This window comes from Chiloscyllium plagiosum, unplaced genomic scaffold (genome assembly GCF_037043375.1).
Source record: "Chiloscyllium plagiosum isolate Xiang-an unplaced genomic scaffold, Cpla_swu_hap1 HiC_scaffold_9, whole genome shotgun sequence".
In the NCBI taxonomy this organism is placed as follows: domain Eukaryota; kingdom Metazoa; phylum Chordata; class Chondrichthyes; order Orectolobiformes; family Hemiscylliidae; genus Chiloscyllium; species Chiloscyllium plagiosum.
In genome coordinates this window covers 39,752,694-39,778,021 of record NW_028270147.1, presented here as the reverse complement: position 1 = coordinate 39,778,021, position 25,328 = coordinate 39,752,694, and the positions used below count along the sequence as shown (strand labels likewise).

Below are 25,328 nucleotides of genomic sequence, written 5' to 3'. Positions count from 1 at the left end.
GATCATATAAGTTTCAATTAAGTCATCCTTGATTCTTCTAAACTGCAATGGATTCAGCCCTAACCTGCCTAGCCTTTCCTTATAAAGCAATTTGCTCATTCCAGGTATTAGTCTAGTAAAGCTCCACTGAACTGTTTCAAACATATAAACATTCCAAAGTGGGACTTGAACTCAGAATGGAGAAAGTGAGGGCTGCAGATGCTGGAGATCAGAGCTGAAAATGTGTTGCTGGAAAAGCGCAGCAGGTCAGGCAGCATCCAAGGAACAGGAGAATTGACGTTTCGGGCATAAGCTTCATTCCTGAAGGGCTTATGCCCGAAACGTCGATTCTCCTGTTCCTTGGATGCTGCCTGACCTGCTGCGCTTTTCCAGCAACACATTTTCAGCCTTGAACTCAGAATGTCAAGCTCAGAGAGAGGTCGCTACCCATGTGGCCCAAACGTTTTTCTCCACTGCCAAAAATGGATACATATTGATCATTTCACATGTCTGCCATTTCCTTATATTTTATTGTTTAAAAAAAAACATTTGGGGTTCAGTTTAACATCACTTTCTGGATTTCTTCCTTCATTCTCCCTTCATGCAACTCTTATTACTTGTCCTCTGTTTCTTTTTATAGCTTGCCATTTGGTTGGATTTCCACTTGAGCTCGCATTTTGTAAGCCTTTTCCATAAGCTTCATGTTCTAATCTGCCTGTCAACTGCACCATTGTATCCTTTGGCTTTTCGGGCTCTGTATTTGTTTTACATTGTACCAAATAGTTTTTTTGAATATTTTCCACTGGTGGTCTGTAACTTTATCTATAAGTAGTTCAGCTTAGTTTATTGTAATTCATTCCTCAACCTTTGGAAGTCATTAACCAATTCTGGTTATATGCTCATCACGAAATCCACTGAACCCTGTTCCATTGACAGTTCTAAAACACAGCATTCTACAAACAACCCTAATTGCTTTCAGTATTAAAAATTGTTCTGTTAAAACGTATTTGAAAAGTAAAATCTCTTATTACAAACTCATTGTTTTTCCTGTTTTCACTATTTATGCATTCTCTACTCTGGTACTATGAGGAGATTTACATCCATACAGCATCATTCTGGAATATGCCTTTAAGAAGAATTCTAGTTCAAATTCTGTATTTGTTTTAAGTAGTGAGTTTTATAGTGGATTTCTCATATTAAACTGAATTGCATATGAATTCAAAATTAAATGCAAAAGTAACAAAAACATTTTCTTTCATTAACAATTTTAACGACATCATTTCAATAGTATAATTTTAATTAAATCATATTTATATTTTGCCTTCTTCCTCTGCTATGAGTTAGATTTGGAGGTACTCCTGTCTTTAATGACAAATAAGGCAAACAAAGCACATACTTATGTCTGTTTCCATGGCTCATATTAATAACTGCAGTTCTATCCAGATTAGTGCATGGAGATGTTGAACAGATTTACCAGAATGATGTTAGGAAGAAGGGATTGCATTTATAGGCGGAGGCTAGAAAGGGTAAGATTATTCTTAGAGTATCAAAAGTCCAAATTTTAAGGTATCTTGGCTGAGCAAATAAGGAAAAACTATTCCCATTGTTGAGGGGGTCAATAACCAGAGAGAGTAATTTAAAAAAATTAGCAAATGATCTTATTCAGCAATATGTTATGATATTTAATATACTGTCTGAAAGGGTGGTGGAAGCTGATTCAATAGTAGCATTCTAAAGGTTATTGAATATACAAGTGAAAATGGAAAAAAAAACTGAAGGCTGTAGGGAAACAATAGTTCAAGAGAGTCTAACTGAGCAACTCTTTCAAAGAGCTGGCACAGTTAAGATGGGCCGAATGACCATTTCCTGTGCTGTAAGATTCCGTGATCCTACGAAAAAGACAGTGCAGATTTACTTGCAAATATTTGAAAGCACTATTTTTTCTTGTTCGATCAACGTAATTTCCAGTACAGCAAATCCACTAATTATTGCAGCTCAACAATGTAGCTAAAGCTACATTTAAGACAGCTCAATGAAGGGCCTCATGACTTCTACTAGTCCTGTGTAAATCACAGAAGAGTCAAGAGCTGTCATCAAAATGCAGAATGATCTTAACAGTTTGAACAGTTCTTTTCTGAAGAGCTTCAGTTGTTAAACAGTGTACCTTTTATTTTGACTCCCCACTTATCCCCATTATGAACTGCTTAACTAACCTTCTTTAAAATAAATCTGTTATGGCTATAGGACAGAAGGATGATTAAAGTAGCAGGCAAAAGCAGAGTCCTTTAAATCAGCTTGAAGTGAATCCACTTCAGCATATAACCTTCAGCATCTTCATTGCAGCTATTTATAGAGATTCCTTTAAAATGGCTCAGCTGGTTCACCTTTAAGATTTCAATTCTTAAAATGTAGCATTTTATTATGGTAAAGCCACTGAGGTGCTGGAACATTTAAGTTTTCTTTTTTCCTTGTAAAGTTTTGCTATTTGCAGAATTTAAAGATCGTATGAGGAAAGGCTGAGGCACTTGGGGTTGTTTTCATTGGAGAAAAGAAGTTTAGGGGTGACTTGATAGAGGTGTACAAGATGATTAGGGGTTTATATAGGGTCGACAGTGAGAATCTTTTTCCACGTATGGAGTCAGCTATTACAAGGGGGCATAGCTTTATATTAAGGGGGGGTAGGTATAGGACAGATGTTAGGGGTAGGTTCTTTACTCAGCGAGTCGTGAGTTCATGGAATGCCCTGTCAGTAGTAGTGGTGGACTCTCCCTCATTATGGTCATTTAAGCGGGCATTGGATAGGCATATGGAGGATAGTGGGCTAGTGTAGGTTAGGTGGGCTTGGATCGGCGCAACATCGAGGGCCGAAGGGCCTGTACTGCGCTGTATTCTTCTATGTTCTATATACTGCTTCTGATGCAGCACTCCTTCCACCTTACAAAACAATTCATACTAAGAATATGAATGGACAATCATATTAAGTAGATAGCACTAACACTCAAAGCGGTTTACTTTAAAACAAGAAAAAGCTGATATCTTAGGTTTCTAGTACAGAGTGGGTGCAATCCAGAATTATTTAATAACAGTTCAGCTTCCAAGAGTATTTATTTTTCCAAATCTTTTGCTGTATTCAAGAAAATTTTGCTTTTGTTAAAATACAGTCTGCAGAAACATTCCAATGCTATTGATAACACATTGTTGGGAGAACACAATTGATCACTACATCACACATTAAGAGTGTTGAGAGAGGATAATCTCAAAATGACTCTTATTATCCTCAAAATGACTTTTATTATCCTCAAAAGAGTTTTCAGAATTTAGAACACCCTTAGTTGAAATACTGGCAAGCAAATTAAAATTAAAAGTTGCAAGATAAAATGCTGCATCATTGCATTATTGTGAATGTTTCTCTGACAGTCTGTGGGTGAAAGCATGTTGCTTGAATTCACTCATCATGGAGCTCCGATTTCAAATTCTGCAGATTGTTTTCCTGGTTGTAACCTTTCTTTGAAATTAGCTTACATCTCATGGGCAAATAACACTGAATGATTCCTAATTACCAATTATGAAAGAATATGTGATGGGTGAAGTAGAAATGCGATGGTGGTGGCAGAGTCTGCAACAGTCTTGGTCCTCCTTTCTGGAAGCTTCTTGCTAAATTCCTCAACCTTATTATCTCTCTATCTTTTACAATTTCGATCAAACGCCATCTCCTTAAACAAATGTTATATGGTCTTCTCTTCTCACTCTTCTATTATTTTGCAGTCTCCACTTCTCAGTGTGTGCTTCTATTGTGTGAAGCACGAGCTGCTATTTACGGCATCAACATTACATTGGACAAATACAAGCTGTTGCTGATGTTCAAAGACTAGAAAATATTTGATGTTGCTGTTAAATGCAAAATATGTTCAATTTGCCCTCACTAACAACTTGTTCCTTGACAAATGCAAGAGCCACTAAATAAATAGTTGTTTTGCAGTTGATTGTTTTATCTAAAATAAAATTAACCAGCATCCATCAGAAATTAAGAAACAAGAAAAACTGTAGTCTATTTGGCCTCTTAAACTTGCTCCACATTCAGAAAAACCAAGGCTGATCACGGTTTTAACTCCACTTTCCCATCTGTCCCTACCATAACTCTTGACTCCCTTCTAAATCAAAATCTGTCCAACTCAGCCGTGAATATATTGATTGTCCCAGCCTCTCCTGCTCTCCGGGGTAGAGAGTTCCAAAGATTAACAACACAGTGAAAAAAATTCTCTTCCATTCAGTCTTAGATGGATACCTCTTATTTTTAAATGGTCTCCCCAGTTAGAGGCTCCTCTCCAAGTGGAAACATCCTTTCAGCATTCAAATTCAGGTCCCCTCAGAATCCTACGTGCTTCTCTATGATTGCCGCTCTTTCTTCTAAATTCCAATGAATTAAGTCAAATCTGTTGAACCTTTCCTATTCATTCCAGGAATGAACCATGTGAATCCTCTCTGAACTGTCTTCAATGCAGGTATATTCCTTCTTAAATGGGAAAATGAAATAACCACACAACACCCTAGGTATAGTCTCATAAACACTCTGTACAATTGAAATGAGATTTACAAATTTTATACCCCACTACCCTTGCAACAAAGGACCAACATTCCTTTGACCCACATTATAACTAGCTGTGAGCTAAATGATAACCTTCTGTAATTCCTATATGAAGACACCTGGATCTTCCCATGCTGCAGTATTCTTCATACTCTCTCCATTTAACTAACATTTTATTTTGCAATTCTTCCCATCAATCTCATATTTTGAACAAACTAATTTATTTCTGCATTTCACTCCATCTGCCAAATTTTCAGCCATTTGCTTAATCTATGTCCCTTTGTAGGTGCTATGCCTTCCTCACAACTTCCATTCTTACCTATATTTGTGTCATCAGCAAATTTGTCTTCAACACACACCATCGTTTCATTGAAGATGGAAACTGTAAATATTTGAGATCCCCGTCGCACTCTGTTAATAAGTTTGCCTATCTGAAAACAGTCCTGTTACATAAGGAGATTTGAAAAAGGAGGAGTATGCCATTGAGCTCCTCAAGCCTGCTTCCTATTCAATAAGACCATGGCTGATCTGACTATAATCTCAAAACCACATTCCTTTCCACCTTGATAACTTCGCATCACTTCCTAATAAGAATCTAACACCATCTTAAAAATATTCAAGAGCTCTTCTTCCATCAACTTTTCAGGAAGAATTATAGATACCTTCTGAGAGGAAAAAAATTTCGCCTAATCTTTGTTATAAATAGGTGACTCCTGATGTTTAAATAGTGACACTCAATTCTAAATTGCTCTATAACAGGAAACATCCTCCCCACGTTTACCCTGTCAAGACCGTCATGATCTTATATATTTCAATCAGGTTACCTCTTACTCTTGTAAACTTCAGTGGATATAAGCTGTGCCTGTTCAACCTTTCCTCATAGGAAACACTCCCATTCCAGGTATTAATCTGGTAAACCTTCTCTGAACTGCCTTCAATGTATTTGCATGCTTTCATAAATAATGTATCCAATACTGTGCACAATGTTCCAGATGTGGACTCACCATTGCCTGTACAACTAAAGCATATTCTCTCTACTTTTATATTAAATTTCCCCTTCCAATAAATGATAACATTGTGCTCAAATGATGAGTGCTCAAAGCCATTGGGGTCCTTCTCTACAAATGTAGAATTTTAACTTAAGCCTCAATGGGAAGCCTATACAGTGATTCTGACTGTAAACCAGGAATTTAAAATAAGCTAGGACTCATTTTTGAAGAAGCGATTGAGGGAATGAGGTTGTCACTAGCTAGGCCAGCATTTGTTGTCCATCCCGAATTGCCCAGAGAACAGTTAAGAATCAACCACACTGCTGTGGGTCTGCAGTCATATGTAGGAGTCACATGTATGCCAGACTGGGTAGGGAGGGTAGTTTTCTTCGCTGAAAGACATTAGTGAACCAGATGGGGTTTTCTCACAATCGGTAATTGATTCATGGTCATCATTAGACTCTAATTCCAGATTTTTTAAATTGAATTCAAATTCCGTCATCCTCCATGACAGGATTAAATCCAGAATGTCCCCCGAACATTACCTGGATCTCTGGATTAACAGTTCTGCAATAATACCACTTGGCCATCATCTGCCCTAAACTTGCCACCTACCTACCCAAAGTTGCAATTAAGGCTTATATTTATTTCATTTTGCATAAAATATACATTTACTTATTACATTCCTTTCCCATATACCTAAATGTTACCAGTACAATAACCAGCATTAAAGTACAATAAAATTTATATTCTTACAAATTATTCCCTAATGTTTTCTGAAATTTTTGTACGAACCAAGAAAAGAACGAGAAACAGGCTTTTGTCAATAATGACAACATAATAATGTGTACATTACAGTTTTGATCTCCCAAACCCATTGCAGAATGGATGCCTTAAAATTATCACTGATAACAGTAGACAAATGCTTAACATCCTGCTCATACAGTTTTTGGTTTGCTATTTCAGCAAAATTTTATCCGTTTGAAATGCAAAAACATACAAAAACATGCAAAAACTCAAAGTAAAATAATACCATATGATAACACTTAGAAATTAATCCAACTGTTTTGATTAAAACTCCAATCTTCAACCAGCCACAAACTTCTGTCCATCCAAAAACTCTGCTGTGCTCACATTATCCAATACCAAGTTTCACTCACCCATCACAAGTAGTCATAGCTCCATCCACATAGGCTCCATGTTTCAAAAATTCCCTCCTAAACTACTACTGTCTATTAGTTGTTTAGGCATTAAGTATTTCATTATATTCAGGTTGACAATTCACTTGTGCTCCTACATATGTGGTAGACTTTTGGTATAGAGGTGCATGTTTTTATTACAGACCTCTATAAATAAAAAGATTAACAAGTGCATAAAGTGTAGATTTCATAAATATCCTCTATGCCTGGCTTTCTGGAGTAGAACACTGCTTCCCCATCTTTTCCTTTATATTTCCTTTAAAACACATTCCAAAACCATCTACACGGATAGATTTCAAACTTAATTGGATACTTGCAAGACTAACATCAATATAGTGTATAAATAAAAGTGCACTTCTACATGATAATACAAGTTGTATTACCATGTTTTATGACTACTAAGTCATCTTGAAATCAAACATGATGCACAACATTTTATACATTATCATACAGAATAGCAAGTTGTAGATGATTAATGTAGGATTTTACTGTGATCTTTCATGCAAGCTCACTGTGTACGCAAGAAACATTCAGCCTATTGATAAATCCTATCCTAAGCAAGTCCTGGATCTTGCTGTTATAAATTTGCAGTCAAAACAGCTGCTTGCCATCTGCAAAGTGACACATAAGCTCTTCCCTCTTATCTCTCTTAGCTGTATGTTAATCAGAGCTCTGCTTAGTGCCTTCCTCATCTCAGTGTTATTATGCAGCTGCTGACCCTTTCTGACAGAGTCAACCTCCAGTCAATATTCAGGAAAGGTTGACGAGAAAGGACGAACATTGAAGGGTTAAGGAGGGGACGCACTCTAATATAAAATTCAGATATTTAGTCACCAGCTGAGCTGAATACAATTGAACACTTGTACAATTTTAAAGTAGCTATAATGAGATGCAAATTATCATCTTTTACAATTGTAAAATATCTAATCAATGAAGACCTCCTCTTTGGGTTAGGGTGATATAAAAAAAGTGAACTTAAATTTTATTCATCATTTCTTGGAAAATGCCTTTTGTTACTACAAGGGCCAACTCTTAGTAACCTTTGATAATAGTCAAATATTTTTTCTTAAAAGTTACATTTATAAGTTTCTTTTATAATGTCCCCTGTATAGCTTTGTAAGATTGAAATCCAAACTGAAATACATGGCATTTCCAGAAATATTTGCCCCCAAGACAAGTCAAAAGGCAGTTTTTCCTTTTTTCAATATAGAGATAAAGAATCAGTTACTCCAAATGAATAACAGATCAAAGACACATCAGTATGCTTAGAACAGTGATCTTAAGGCATCACAAACTTGTAGAATATCAGACAATACTTCATTATAATTTTTTTTTAACAGGAAGGGTTTTTTTAAAGGGCTAATTTTTTTTTAAAATTCAGATTACAATGGTAATCGTGCAGTCTAAGAACTATTCTGACTTCATTGTCCAACAATATTTTATATTGTTTGCTTTTCTGAATATGGAAAGTAAGAATAGCAATACAAAGCAGATGCGTGGTTATAAAGTTCCACAAGGTAACAAAAAGGCTAAAATGGTAATAATATCAGTTTTATATAGTTACAGCCCATTCACATCTTTAAATAAAAATGCTTAAAATATGTGGACACAATAGAACATGGTGAAAAGGGAAGTGTTCCAGTCCTGGAGGGATAAAACAATCCAAAATACTGCAATAATATGTGGTTGGAAGGGTTAATGGAAGACTCGTGCCTTTATCCTCTTACTTTCAAGCTTTTTTTTATTCTGCCTGATTTAAGACTTCTCCTCTCTACACTGACAGTAAGGTATTTCTCTCCAGCAGATTATAAGTCACTCTGGGCTATTATTCAAGTACAAAGTCCTGGCCTCTCTGCATTTAGACCAAATATAATATCCTTCATGCATACATTATCTGTCTTCCTATTATCTGGTATGATTTCTGAATTAAATTTCAGCAATGTAATATTGGCTTGAAGAGAGAATTTCTTTATAGGCTAGTCAAAGGTTAAAATACCAATCAAAATAACACTGCATATGCACCAAGACATTTTAATATTCCTAAACCCTGTGATTGTAAGGACATAATATTTTTTCCTGATTACCCCAAAGGCAACACATGCTTACAAGACAGCTATGGCAAAGAGAAACTTCAGAGTTCAGATGGTACATAATATCCTATTTAGCTGTGACACAAAAAGAAGATCCTAGTTCCAGAATCAACCCAGGCTTCGAGCCATCAACTTCTCATTTCAATGCAAATGGGATTGGCTATTAAGCATCTCTTAAGACTTCATCCTTGAAAATGGTGCCTGTTACTCAAAGTACCTTTTTGAGATTAATCCACTTCTTGAAGTAATCAGGAACTGGCAGACCCAAGAGTTGGCATTGTCCTGGCAGCCTAAGAAAAAGAAAAAAATGTTTGATTCTATTACAGTTCAGACCTTTTTATTTAGGTAGCCATAAGACTATGGAGAAAACTTCATGTCTAGTTGCCATCCAAACAGCAGAAGAACTACTGAATGAAAAAAAAGTAAAGTTGTTTTCTATCTTATAAACCACACAAAAATTCTCTTAACTTTAATGTAACAAACAAAATAAAGAAGTTCTCATATTGCATACTAACATAAGCATCAAATAGTTGTTTGTATTGGCATCTTACATTGAAAGGAAGATTGCCGTATGACCTTTTTTCTAACTATACAAACCTAGTGATGGCACTTTTACACTATGAGGAAATTAAGCTGGTCGATTTAACACTTTCTGTAATATAGTAATAACGTCAAAAATTATAAAAATGTAAAACAATTGTGATAGCTTTATGAATTTTAAAGCTAAATATTGTTATGATATTATATTGTTTATTGCAGGATTTCTATAAAATGAGTTTTAAATATCATATTACAGTTGAATCTTAATGGATTTGAATTTGATACATTTTTGACAGGTGCTTAAGTGAATATCTGAGGTTCCAAAGCATGGAGCGACAGCCAGTAGATAGCCAAGAATAACACCTTGAACGAGTAACACCTGAATACTTTGTGGTAGGACTAAATCTAATTATATCAAGGAAATTGATACTTTGCAGAGAAGCTCAGGGCACTAACCAAATCAAGTGGGTTAAATGTAAAATTTAACACCGGGTAACGTTCATCATCTGAACTCTGCTATCAGATTACTGTCTTAAATGCTGTTTATACACAATATGTACATGATGGTGAATATACTTTACCATTGCTTTTCTAACTACATCAATAGAATATTTCTGCTGAAGCAAAAATATTTTAATGAGCATCAGTATAGTATGATCAGATTATTTGTCATTAATGGAAAATTATAGGAACAGGAACAAAGCTTGCACATATTTTTGTGGCACAGATTTCCACTTGAATAAAACACTAAAACAAGATTGGTATTAAAACTATTGTTTCTGAGATTGCAATTGCTTCACATACTTTTGGTTCAATCCTTCTAAAAAAATTGCATCAAGGTTTCTAGAGCATTTATAAAACTATAAATCCAAAGTACTGTTATTCTTTGGCTCATTTTGTTGTGTGCTGCAACAGAAATTAAATTAAACATTTCATATACGAAATAATAATATTTTACACAAAGCTACATTTATAAAAGCTGACTGACAACAATTCAGATTGTAGAAAAGTGACGAACATGAATAACTAGACATTTCACTCACTGTCATTCAGGTATCGTCAATGTAATTGTTTGAATGGGAAATAATCTGGCCTATAGCAATCCATGCTTGAATTAGGTATGGATTATCTCAAGAGTCGATTTTGAATAATATAGTATTATAAGAAAACAGAGTTCATTAGTATCAGTTCTATAGACAGACTTGCTTTGAGTAGTACAAACAACAATGTAAAGTGGATGTAAAAATGCCTTTTGTCAACTACAAATTAAATAATTGGCTAATCTTCAAATATATTTCCTCTTTCAAATTGCTGAATGTTGAATTTTAAAATATGTTTTAATAATAACATGTAATTTTAGGTGGAAAGGGGAAAAAAATTGAATTTCACCAATCCACAAATCTACAAACAATGGTTATAATTTTGATGAGATGGCTGAAATGCCTGACACTAGAGCCAAAATTGGAATTATACCAAAAAAATGTTCATGGGATAGGACAGCTTGCTAGGACAGCACGTATTGTCCATCCCTCAATGCCTAACTGTGGTGAGCTGCCTTCTTAAACTACTGTAGTCTTTGAGATGTAAGTGCTCTTAGGAAGGGAACGCCAGGATGTTGAAAGGATCCTAAGATTAGAAAGGAACAATGATATATCCAAGGTAGGATGATGAGTGGCTTGAAGGGGAACTTGCAAGTGGTGGTATTCTCCTGCATGTGCAGTCTTTGTCCTTCTAGATGGTAAAGGTTACATGTTTGGAAGGTGCTGACTTGGTGAGTTAATGCAGTCCATCTCATGGGTGGTACACACTGCTGTCACTGTGTGTTTGTGATGGAAGAAGTGAGCTTGTGGTTAGAATGCCAGTCAAGTTTGCTGGTTCATATTGGATGATATCAAGCTACTCAAGCATTGTTGGAACTACATCCATCCAGGCAATTTCATAATCTACTCCTGATGTGCCTTGTGGACAGTGGACAGACAGTGGGGAGTCCAGAAGCTATTTACTTGCTGCATACCTTCTGACCTGTTTTTATAGCCACTATTTGTATAGTTGGTCAGCTCCAGTTCTGGTCAATGGTAACCCCTGCGACACGAGTCTTTTTCCATCAGCAGCTGGACCTGGAGAAGAATTAACCTGCAGTGGTCAATTAAGTAGCCTTCATCAGAGCTGCCAACCCAATTCAGGATGGAAACCAGCCCCCAAAGAGCGAGTAACACAGTAATGGTATTACTAGTCTTGCCAGTACGAAGGCTGAAACTAAGAGACTAAAACAGTTGAATGGCTAAGGCACTCTGAAAGAGATGGAAGTAAGATTGGGAGATGCTGGGTTCTGGCAGGCAGGTTGAGGTGAGGGTGTCAGCATTCACTACTGGGGTTAGAACTACCAGTGAGGGGATGGGGGCTTCATTGATCCAGTAATAATCCAAAAAGAATGGCATGCCCTAACCAGAGCTTACTAAGTGGCCACCATATTCGTATTTCTTCATGCAATATTAGGACCTTGATATAGGGGTAATAGCTGTGGCAGTGGGAAGTGGTTCTTAAATGGCTAGTAGTGGCTTAATTGGGTTCCAGCTGTTCTGTCACATTCCAGTCACTGGCAAAATGGCATGATGATGGGCAAAGATCAAGCATGGCCCAATTCCTTCCTTTGGTACTTAACCAAACTGAAACAACTCCACATAGGCTGGTATCTTGTCATCAAGTCACTCTTTACTTACATGTGGAAAGTCCCTGACACTAAACCAGCTCCCTCACAGCCAGTTCCCAGAGTGAACGAAACCTCTGACACTTCTGTGTATTTCTGTCAACCAGGGATCCCTGATTGGATCAGATTAACAGCTCTAATTCGGGAACTCATCTTTTATGAGGTCCATCTGGCTAACCTCATCATAATCACTACACTGACTTCTTGCCAATAATCCATCACCAAAATTCAAGCAAGTTTATTTGCTTTAAAAAAAAGCTGATTGAGGATTATTTGTAAGACTACAAACCATTGTTTACTTATTTTGCAAAAAAGAGCAATATCTATCACATGAACATTCCACAGCTGACCAACACAAAATAACAAAGATTCAAGCTTTGGGAAAAGATTTGTAGCTGGGGTGCTGGTTGCCATAGTTGTGGTTATCAATGAACACATAGACCTAGACCCAATATACCAGCCGCTACGATGAACAACCAGAACCGACAACAGGAAGCAGCAGGAATGGAACCAAATAAATTCCAGAAGACACAGTACAACAGCACTTCACAGGAGGCTAGAAAGTATTGAAGATGTCACCTACACAGGGTCTGCAAATCAACTTCCCAACTCAGTGAACATACCCACAACTACTAACAAAGGATATTTAAAATGCAACAAATCTTCTAAATTTTATTCTCAAAAAGAAAATCGGAATTAAAGAGTACATTTTTAAAGCCACCATATCATTATTTTTCCACATAAACACTGAGTTGATGTATTATCTCCACGTTACCTTGAAGTTTTTTTTATTTTAGTAGGCATCTTAAAATAGACATATTGTAGTCTCAGATTTAAATCTTGACCTCAAAGATTTCCAATTAAGCCCCCATCCACATTTTGTTTCTGGATGCTAGCTGCTGGTTGACGATTTTCTTGCTACGATTTGCATTTTCTGCAAAGTCATCATTTTTTTCAAGACTTGTCCAATCAATTACTTTTGGCTCGAATATATTGTTGCTTTTGTCATTTAATCTCTCCTGCCTTATGCCCGATCAGAGACTTTTCCTATTGTTCCTCCCTTTTCTAGCTTTTTCCTGCCTCTATACGTGGTTAAAAAAATAAGTTGTGTCCTATGTACTTTTAACTCTGGTGTACAATAATGAAACAAATACTGAATGAAATGATGATATTCCAGAAACAAAAGTAGGAAATACTAGAGATTCTCAGCAAGTCCGGCAGCATCTGGAGAAAAGCAGAGTTAATGTTTCGGATCCAGTGACCCTTTTTCACAACTGATTGTAGCTAGGAAAAGTTGTGTATATATGCTGAAGATGAGGTGGGGGGGAGGAGGAGGAGTAAACACTAGGTGGAGATGGACCCTAGACAGAGAGAACAGCAGTTGGATAGAAAAATGTAATGGTCAGCCTGCTGGAATTAATAGCTGTGGACGGGGAATATTAGTAGATAATTTTTGGTAGCAGTCCCATGCGACGACAAGGTCTGGTGTGTATAGGGTAAGGACAGGGAAGAGAGTGCTCAGGCCGCAGCCTTCAAGACTCATTATCATTTTTGGTCTTGAACACCCTCTTTCCATGATACTAATTATGAGTATTGGGACATTAACCCAGGCCTTCTGATGCATTGGGCCCCCAGAGATAGGGACACTATAACCAGTGCCATACGAGCTCCCATAGACTGAGACATTTTCTAATCAATCTATTCAGAGACATGATTAAATGCCTCTGAAGCAAGTGAGTTTTGAACCTGGGTCTTCTAGCTCAAAGGTAGGGGCACGACCACTGCACCATAACAGCACCTGGATAGATTTTACATAAAATGTGACACAACTGTGGATGAGCAGAGGGATCTTGGTGTCCATGTACACAGATCTCTGAAAGTTGCCACCCAGGTAAATAGTGCGGTGAGGAAGGCATATGGCGTACTGGCTTTTATTGGTAGAGGAATTGAGTTCCGGAGTCCTGAGGTCATGATGCAGTTGTATAAGACTCTGGTACGGCCGCATCTGGAATATTGTGTGCAGTTTTGGTCGCCATACTATAGGAAGGATGTGGAGGCATTGGAACGGGTGCAGAGGAGGTTTACCAGGATGTTGCCTGGTATGGAAGGAAAATCGTATGAGGAAAGACTGAGGCACTTGGGGCTGTTTTCACTAGAGAAAAGAAGGTTTAGGGGTGACTTGATTGAGGTGTACAAGATGATTAGGGGGTTAGATAGGGTCGACAGTATGAACCTTTTCCCGCGTATTGAGTCGGGTATTACAAGGGGGCATAGCTTTAAATTAAGGGGGGGTAGATATAGGACTGATGTTAGGGGTAGGTTCTTCACTCAGCGAGTCGTTAGTTCATGGAATGCCCTGCCAGTAACAGTTGTGGACTCTCCCTCTTTATGGGCATTTAAGAGGGCATTGGATAGGTATATGGAGGATAGTGGGTTAGTGTAGTTTAGGTGGGCTTGGATCGGCGCAACATCGAGGGCCCAAGGGCCTGTACTGCGCTGTATTCTTCTATGTTCTATGTTCTATGTAACTGCTTCCATGCCCAAGTGAAAGGTTTTCTCACAGGATTTGTTCTAACAATGTGTTTTCATTATTGATTTCTTTGACCATTATTTCAGCTACAGTGGAGGTTTTCTGTTTGACCTAGACTTCATATCTATCAGCCTTCTCACACAGGAGCCGCTTATGCAGCGCCACCTCTGTTCCTATATCTGTTGAGGAACAAAAACAACAGGGTCAGACCTCCAAGTTAGGTGGTTCTGACATTTGATGACTCCGGAAAGACGACCTTCCCACAAGTGAAAATATTGCCCACGGTGGTCAAGGGTGACACGGTACTTAACTTCTTTGCTGACAACTCCCGCTAGGAATCAGCTGGTGGTTTGAGATTTGTTAAATCTCAAAATCTGTTATCCAAACTCCTATCTTGCAGATGACAGGTATCATGTTTGCCATTGCTGGCAAATATGTGCATTTCACCATAGTTGAGGCCAGTCAGAATAAGAAGGCTCTCAGATTTGCAGTTTTGGCTGGATTCCCACAGGTCCAGAGATTGCAAATGTGATCATTTATGTGCCATCAGATCATGGAAAAATATTCATTAACTGAGAGGGAATCGACTCAATCAATTTCAGCTATGAAGTAACCACCAAATTATCATACATGCCTATTCGAGATACGTAGGAATCTACAATGAGGAATCTGCTACGATGCCTTCAACATGTCATATCTCCAACTAATATTCACATCTCTAAGCAAAGTCAAATGATGGCTCCTTGGAGCCAAAGGCTGACCTCTAAGGTCATGGCTGATGACACACAGCTGGAGTGCTATCACTGAGGCCCAGGTAAGATACACCCAAAGCTACATGAGAGCAAGAGCTGTAGTTGAAAGCTGAAGATGTGATTAAGTTGCCTGGAAAAGTCTGGGCTTGGCTTCAATATGCACCAGCAAGGACCTGAAGGTTAGTGGCCTGCTGTACCTTGGAAAACATATTTGTAATGCATGGCATAGCTTTTGGCTGCAGAGTATGATTCAACAGCACTATTCTCAATGTGTTGATTCTCAAGCAAAATTGTGTTGTTTCTGTTTGAACATAAATTGCTCAATTCTTGAATATTCACTTGTGTACTAGCACAGAACTCAAGTGTTGCTGAAAGAGAAATATCTTGTTGAAACGTTTCACCTTATCAGGGCAATTTACAAGAATTCCAACTTAAGGGGAAAACAAAATCAACATTTATACTGCATGAAGATAATTCTTTAATGGACAGTAATTGGTAGAGGCATTGCAAGAAAAATGTATCAGTTAACGATGACTGACAGTTAACTGTCAGGCTTCATTAATATTTTAAATCAGGAAGGTTGACATCATTTGACTGAGGCAAGAAATGAACCAGTGAGTGGCTGTAATCCATGTTCCTGAGTTGAAACAAGCAGAGTGTGTGTACATGTTCTTTCTGTCGCAAAGATCTGTGTATCAATATATACAGTGTTAAGTACATGCAAATGTACCACACTGTGAGCCCAATTTACAATCTTATATTGATCATCAACATAATTCTTCATACATTCAGGATTATCCAGACAATGTCGTCCAATTACGGAATCATATCTAATGTTGAACTTTGTACTGTGTGTTTTTCAGATATATGCTCGTTGGGTACAGTGAGTATTTTATTTATAGTGAACTGCCAAAGGGATGTGCAGTTTGATATGATCTGCAAGTTTTTGGGAACATTACCACCCACACACCTGGCACCACAACAAACTGAACTTTAGATATCACATTATTAATTTGTGTGATGGGCAGAATGTAATTTTGGCTTGATGGCTGCATTGAACAGTATTGAACATTATGGTCTGCCATTCGCTTTCCATGTCCTCAGGCTGAAATGTTTTGCTCCATCTGTCCTAGCATGAAACAATCTCATAATCAACAATCTATTCCTTTCATAGACATCCATTTCCCATTCTTTGAATTGTCATATCATTCTTTATGAAGCAAGAAGCCAACTGACAGACAGCAGGCAAAAGTGGGGAGCAGATGACAATGCAACTTTTAATTAAAGTTTGTGGATGATAGCATTAACAGAAATATGACCATGTTAAACACCAAAATGTAACTACAAATTTTTCCTCCTCTTTCTACATTTCCCAAGTAGAACAACTAAATGGTTTTAGATTAACTAAAAGCAGACTGCTCACATCCTCAAAATAAAAGCAAAATACTGTGATTGTTGGATTCTGAAATAAAAATAAAATGCTGGAGAAACTCGGCAGGTTTGAAAGCATCTGTAAAGAAAGAAAGTTAACATTCAAGTCCAACATGACTCTTTTTCAGAACAAGAAAAGGACTGGTAAAGTAATAAGTTTTTATGCTGTAGAAAAAGGGGCGAGGGAGAGCAAGTGAAACGGATGGTAAAGATGCTCAGAGCAAAAGGCAAAAGGTTTACTCAGAATCAGACAGAAGAGAAACAGATGAAGAGTAGTTGCTCACTGTGTCTTTGGTCAGACTGACAAGACTGCACACATTTTGCACTGTAGTTCCAGAATGGTCACTTTTGTACACTAACTGCATATGCTGAGTTTCAGAGACAAACAGGAGGTTTTCCTCTGACAAGGAATCTTCACTGCTGTCATTTCCACCACACTGTCCTGTTTACTTTTCCAAGTAACCTGTCATGAAAACCTCTTAAGGTGTTATTCTAACTGAGCTGGTGGAGGGGGCAAAAGTCATTTTCAGATGTGGAAGTGCTGCTGTTGGACTGGGATACACGTCAAAAGTCATAAGACACCAGGTTATAGTCCGACTGACAAAGCAGCAATGCTCCAAAAACTTGTAATTTCAAATAAACTTGTTGGACTATAACGGTGTCATGTGACTTCTGACCATGCATTTTCAGAGTAAGTCTTTTTCTGAGGATTCGCCATCACCACTCAACACCTTGAGAGACACTAACAGGACACTAAGTGGTTAATCAAAGACATGAATTAGGACTAACAAGTTGAGAGGATACGATGTTATCTTTGTCCCCTTAACTAAAAGAAAGATGTACTGACACTACAGGCCTTCCAGAGAAGGTTCACTAGATTGATCCAAGGTATAAAAGAATTTTCTAATGACGAAAGGTTGAGCAGGTCGGGCTTGTACTCACTGGAGTTCAGATAAACTGGCAGGTTGCCTTTAAATAAAGGTGTGCTAAAACAGGACTGACATGAGTCACTGTCACTCCCACAAACTTTAGTCAGTCAGGAAATCAGCAAGGACTTTAAACAAAACACTGACAAACATGCTGCTGACACATCCCATTCTCCCAACAAACTGCCAGTCAGCCTCACTGTAAGAAGTCAGACAGTTAGAACTCAGACTGCTGAGTCTGGTTCTCTTTCAACAAATGTTTTTATTTAAGAATCTTTTTCCAAGACACATAAGACAGAATAATAAGGGGTAGGCAGGATAAATGTTGCCCAGGCTGATTAGCAACCCTTGGCATGCAACTATGAATTTTGCTGTAGGAAGGAGCAATTACATTACATACTTGTGCTAATCAAAACTATTTAAGATCATGTAGAACACAGTAAGTTTCACTGATCTGTAGCCACATATAATCCAAATAAAAAAATCCTCCAGTCTCAAAATTTATTAACACTAAAATACTAAGAGTAAGCGACTACTAGAGAATCAGGGGGTCTATATGGAAACTGTACATAATGATAGAGATTTCTCCCTAACCCTCTTTTGATTATCAAAGTCAACTTTGGCAAATCAATTGTTCATGTGACTTATTGCTACTATACAGAAGATTTAAATATTCTATATCCATTGAAATTAGCACCAATTTTCAGAGGGTACATCACAATTAAGTTATATCCATCATTGCTGAGATTTTGAATAATACCAAGAAAACTAGAAATTACTGTGTTCACTGCAACCTAGTGGGTTGCATGCTTGCCTTCGAGTTGGCAGTTATAGAGTCATACACCATGGAAACAGACCCTTCGATCCAATTCGTCCATGCCAACCAAGCTTGGCAAACTAAACTAGTCCATTTGCCTGCATTTGGCCCCTAGCCATTTAAACTTACCTATTCATTTACCTGTCAAAATGTTTTTCAAATGATCTAACTGTAACTGTATACACTTCTTCTTCTGGCAGTTCATTCCACATATAAACCATGTGGAAAAAGTTGCCTCTCAGGTCCCTTTTAAATCTTTTGAACTCCCCAACCCTATGGAAAAGATCTCTCCTATTTATCTTATCTGTGCCCCTCATATTTTATAAACTTCTAGAAGGTCACCTCTTAACCTCCTGTGCTCCAGTGAAAAAGGTCCTAGCTTATTCAGCCTCTCCTTTAAAACTCAGACTCTCAGTCCCGGTAACACCCTTGCAAATCTTTTCTGAACCCTCTCCAAATTAATAATATCCTTCCTATAGCAGGGCCAACAGAATTGTACATAGTACTCCAAAAGTGGCCTCACCAACAACCTGTACTTTGGTAACATAACATTCTAATTTCTATATTCAGTGGTCTGAGCAAAGAAGGCAAACATGCCTTCTTTACCACTCTGTCTACCTGTGATGCTTTGGATATGCTGGTATTAGACTGGGGTGTACAAAGTTAAAAATCACACAACACCAGGTTATAGTCCAACAGGTTTAATTGAAAGCACACTAGCTTTCGAAGCGCCGCTCCTTCATCAGGTGATTGTGGAGGACACAACTGTAAGGTGCAGAATTTATAGCAAAAATTTACAGTGTGATGTAACTGAAATTATACACTGAAAAAAACCTTGATTGTCTGTTGAGTCTTTCATCTGTTTGAATACCATGATAGTTTCATTTCTTTCATGTGTAAATCACAAAAAACTTCTTTTTTAAAAGTTGCATTCTCAGGTTAGCTGTAACAATTGGTGTTAGCTGGACAATATGTTGAAGGTGTTAGCCCCCTGTGTTGTCTATGCCATGATGTTTAGATTGATTCTAATCTAAAAAGTGAGATAACAGAGTTTTACATGAATTCATGCAGTTTTTGAGCAAAGTACAACGTAACTCTGCAAGTACAAATTCACTCCACAAAATATGTGTGCGCATCTGTCTGGGTTGGGGGGTTGTGAGCATGAGAGAGTGTGTATAGCGTGTCTTAACTCTGTGAGTGTGGGTCTGGGGTGGGGGTTGTGAGTGTCTGTGAGAGAGTGTGTATATGTGTGTGCATGAGTATAGAGTGGTCTAAGTCAATTTCCAATTAACTGTGTACTTGAAGCCCTTGGTCTTTCTATTCTACAACACTCAGGGACCTAAACACATTATCTGTGGGTTAACACAAGTCCAGCACTGCAGGAGTACTACACCATTATGATATATTAAACTGAGGCTTTATCTACTCTCTCGGATGGACTCAAAATATCCCACAGCATTGTGTTGAAAGGTGCACAGATTTAAGGTAAAAGGAAGGGTTTAGGGTGGTTGTGAGGAAACTTTTTTTTCATCCAGAGAGTGGTGGCAACATGGGACACTCTGCCTGTAAGAGTGGTGGAGGCAGAAATCCTCATAACATTTAAGAAATATTTAGATGTACACTTGTGATGCCAAGGTACAGAAGGCTATGGACCAAGGGCTGGAAAATGAGATTAGAATAGTTAGATAGTTGCTTTAGATCAGTCGACTTGATGAGCCAAAGGGTCTTTTTCTGTGCTATAGATCTATAAGACTCTAAGGGTAGAGGGGTTCTCCATGGTCTCCTGCCAATATTTACTCCTCAGCCACCACCAGTAAAACAATATTATCTTGCTATTATCACATTGATATCAGCAGGACCTTGTTGATTTCTTTGTAGACTAACACAGGGCTAATAAGAGTAATGCAGTTGCTATTCCGTACTTTAACTTCCAAAAGGTGCTTGATATAGCGCCACACAACAGACTTAGAGAAAAGTTATATCTCATGGAGTGAAACAGACAGTAGCAATGTGGATGGAAAATTGAGTGTTAGGAAATAGTGTAATGGTTAATGCATATTCTTCAGGCTGGCAGAAGGTTTGTAGTGACGTTCCCCAGGTATGAAGTGGCTCGAGTCTGGAATGCACTGCCTGGAAGTGTGGTGGAGGCAGGTTCAGTTGAGACATTCAAGAGGGCTCTAGGTGATTGCTTAAATAGAAAAAGATGGGAGAATGACAGTATGTCATGATGCTCATTCAGCGCAAACATAACGGACTGAATGGCATTCTTCTGCACTGTAATTATTCTGAGATTGTTGTGCACAAACTGGCTGTCCTACTGACTGATGGTTTCTCCATCACAACAGTTCAAAACCTTTTTTAAAAAAAATACTTTATTGCCTGAAAATACTTTCTTTTAAAGGCTAGATTATGGTAGTATTGTTACTTTTCCAAGATGGAGACTTCAAATATGTCCAGCAGACTGAAAACAAGACCAAAAACAGACAAACGTATCTTACATGGAAATTATGACACAAACACATTTGTGGAGCTCAAGCAGGCTATGATTGGTAAAAAGTAGCCATATTCCAACGAATCTGACTAATGTGCACAGTTCTTCACCTATTATTCCTTAAACCATTTGTCTAGCCAATCTCAACTTCATTAACTCCAATATATATTTCACAGCCTCATGAATCTTCTGATTAAAAATGTTTCTCTTGCTTTCAGTTCTAAATTTCTTACAGTTAAGTCCCTATGACTGCAGTAGTCTGTTCCTATCTGCTCTGCTAGAGACAAAAGTACTGCAGATGCTTGAATCCAAAGTAGACAGGCAGGAGGCTGGAAGAACACAGCAAGCCAGGCAGCATCAGGAGGTACAGAAGTGGATGTTTCGGTTGTAACCTGAAGCAGCACTCCAAAAGCTAGTGCTTCCAGTTAAACCTGTTGGACTATAACCGGTGTTGCGTGATTTTTAACTTTACTTTTGAGAATGGCTGTGTTCTGTCTATCTTATATTAGGCAAATCATAGAACATAGAACATAGAAAAATACAGTGCAGTACAGACCCTTTGGCCCTCGATGTTGCGCCGATCCAAGCCCACCTAACCTACACTAGCCCACTATCCTCCATATGCCTATCCAATGCCCGTTTAAATGCCCATAAAAAGGGAGAGTCCACCACTGCTACTGGCAGGGCATTCCATGAACTCACGACTCGCTGAGTAAAGAATCTACCCCTAACATCTGTCCTATACCTACCACCCCTTAATTTAAAGCTATGCCCCCTCGTAATAGCCAACTCCATACGTGGAAAAAGGTTCTCACGGTCAACCCTATCTAAACCCCTAATCATCTTGTACACCTCTATCAAGTCACCTCTAAACCTTCTTTTCTCCAATGAAAACAGCCCCAAGTGCCTCAGCCTTTCCTCATACGATCTTCCTACCATACCAGGCAACATCCTGGTAAAATCATGCCAACATAAATGTGCCCTACAAAAATAGAGTAGACTACATAAGGTTAATATGAATCAATGTTATTTTAACAGCAAGTACACCAAGATTCAACATTGAACAATTATGTACAGAACCAGTTTCAGATGTTTTGCCAACTTTGAACATTGCAAAAGCTGAATTGGGAATAACACATTTATGGAAACTACCTTGACCATAAACATTTCTTCAGCTTTATTTTAAGTTAATTTTGCAGATTCTCCACTAACAGAGGTGTGCACATGGACCCAAGGAATTAGTCCAACAATCAAAAATGACCATAGTAGTACATAAAATGGCTGAACAGAAATTAATGATGGAGCTGATGCATTTACATGGTTTTAGTGGTAATGATTTTATTTCTAATCAGAATTTATACATACAATCTTCAAATATACAACAGGCATAGCCCATATTTATACTCAGCTATACAAATACAATTCTGAGAAAATACGTTATTCTTTAGGATAGCCTATGATCACAGTTTGTATTTATATTCTGTGGCCAATTCTGATTATTACTAACAAAAATAAACTGACAGAGGCCTAAACATCCTATAGGGCTAATCTTTGGATATAGGATGACTGTACAACTCAGTCTTATACACCTTTTAAATCCCACTCCATCTTCATCACGTAATTAAGCCTGAAGGACAAGCCACCTAACATCTCCTCCCTTTTCTTCAACCCTCCCGTTATGCTTTCAGGTCTCCAAGAGCTGCTGCCTAGCCAGCAGGCCGGCAATGAAGGGTGAAAAGGAATGCATGCAACTGGTGATGAAATTCTACTATTTGTAACAACAGTTATCCTGTACAAGCTTTAGATGGCAACTTGGAGGTAGGATCAACATATGAATCACTGGGCATGAGTGGGCTGCATAAAGGCCAAAGGCAACGGGCAGATTATCCATGTGTTCTGCTGCAAGACTCAGATGGACTCTAATGAAGCAATGTACAATAAAGAACATGCACACCAAAATGGTTGATGCATTGGCAGCTCTCCAGATTCTGATGTCCCAAGGAATGGGATGGCGTCAGACTCCGATTAGACACAACTTCACATAAACATAGGGCCCATCGAATCTAACTTAGAAATGGTGTCCAATTTTGGGATAGTATTTGTGGGCACAGCCATGACGCACAGTCTGAGACTGATTTCTCAGTTCCAAAGCAGCAACGCTAAAAGCCAACCATGTGTTAGTGCTGCAATGGAAATGCAAACGGATGCCATGAAATCTATTGGTGCCATGCATGACCATCTTGATGAAGGAGAATAAAGTAAAAATGTAAAAAAAACACTTATTAAGCAGTAGCCGCAGATTATTTTGCTTTTGAAGTAATGGGAAACAAACTTAATATCCACTTTGAAATTAAATGTTAACTACATATTCTTATACTGTTTGTAATAAATCTCAATTATAGTTGAAATTAATGCTGGTGTAGCTTTATTTTTCCAACTTCTGAACAGGAAACAGGAAAGTAAGAAAATTAGTAGCCGAGATGCCCTAACACTAATATTTGCTTCCTGGGTTTACTTGAAAATATCAAAGCAAGTAAAGACACATTTTTTCCAAAACACTAAGAGCAAGAGCTGACTTAGATGACTATCCGAAACACTGAAGCCAAAAGAATCTAGATTGAAAGAAAAGAGAGAAACACAAAAATATAATACCTCCAATAATGGAATCACTGAGAAAAGGAGTTTGCTTAACTAAATCCTGCCTTTCCATGTTGCAGCTAGCATGTTAAGTTACCAAACAACACATCACCATACAACCCCTGCAGCTTTTTATTTTAATGTTATACACGCATTGCAATTTTGATAATTTTTGGAGACATTTTGAGTGTCAGCCATTGGCAATTATGGAAGTGATTTTATGCTATTCAGTCATTGCTCCCGGGAACTGGACGGAGGCTGCCAAACACATTTTCATCAGTTCTCAAGCCAATACGAGGGGAAGGGCTCTGTCTGAGACTATATCACAGTTAACATGCCTCATAGCCCCTTTGGTTTGAAATGAAAGTTATACTCATTTTTCTATCTGCAGGATTTAATATTACTAAACCTTGGTCAAGAAATTTGTCAGTGGCCTTTCTTCTGTAAGTCAACTTCATTTTATTTTAAATGTTATACTTCAGCTACTGCAATGATTTCCTCAATTTGTATTTGCTGATGTGCAACTGACTTAGACAAGGCAAAATATATTTTGTTTTTGTTTTGTGCTATTACTTCCTGAAATAGTCTGAGGAAACTTCAACTCTAAATTCATGCCTTCCATTGACAGGATAGTTGTACTGGAGTAAAAAATGGAAAATAAAGTAAATATGCATACTTTTATTTGTACTTTGTAATCTAGCTGCAACACCTTCTTGAGTATATCACAATGAGAACAAGGCACTGTTATACCTCAAAATGAATAATCGTTATATGAATGCTTAAAATTGTATCCATTAGCTATTCAAGAATAGGAGCATCACTTTTTTCTGCTATATTCAACAAAACCATAAGTGAAAGAAATTTTCAAGTAAAGTGTTTTGGATTTGAAGGCCTACTTGTGTCCACTTAATTGTTTACAAGACACTTGACCTGCTTTCTAAACATATCAGTATTCACTATGTTTTTAAGAAGCTCAGGAATGGTCTGAGGAGAGCCAGGAGGGGGCATGAAAAAGGCTTGACAAGAAGGATTATGGAGAACTTAAAAGCATTTTATTCATACGCGAGGAATAAGACAATGATCAGGGAGAAGGTAGGGCCGATCAGGAATAGCATAGGGAACTTGTGTGTGGAGTCTGAGCAGATAGGGAAAGCCTATCTGAGTTTTTTGCTCAGTTTTCACTAAGGAATGGGACCTTGATGTGAATGTGAACTTTGAGGAGCTGGGATACAGGCTTGATCAGATCAAGATTGATGAAGTTGATGTGCTGGAAATTTTGGAAAACATTAAGACTGATAAGTCCCCAAGGCCAGACCAGATTTATCCTAGGCTGCTTCAGGAAGCGAGAAAGGAGGTTGCTAAGCCGCTGGCGAAGATCTTTGCCTCCTCATGCTCCACGGGAGTCGTACCGGAGGATTGGAAGGAGGTAAATGTTGCTCTTTTCAAGAAGGGTAATAGGGAAACCCCTGGCAATTACAGACCAGTCAGTCTTACATCTGTGGTCAGCAAAAGTTTTGGAAAGAATTCTGAGGGATAGGATTTATGATTATTTGGCAAAGCATAGCGTGATTAAAGGCAGTCAGCATGGCTTTGTGAGAGGCAGATCATGCCTCACGAATCTTATTGAGTTCTTTGAGGAGGTGACAAGACAGGTC

General features: G+C 38.0%; 1 protein-coding gene across 2 annotated transcripts in view; it reads right to left on the bottom strand.

Moving 5' to 3' along the window:
• The window catches only part of LOC122554293 (ERI1 exoribonuclease 3-like), a 419,345-nt gene that overhangs the window by 317,538 nt on the left and 76,479 nt on the right, over positions 1 to 25,328 (bottom strand). For both annotated transcript variants that reach the window (XM_087990561.1, XM_087990562.1), the window contains exon 6: positions 9,060 to 9,132. In XM_087990561.1, the coding sequence (XP_087846687.1) occupies positions 9,060 to 9,132 (73 nt within the window). The remainder of the gene's footprint in view (positions 1 to 9,059; positions 9,133 to 25,328) is intronic.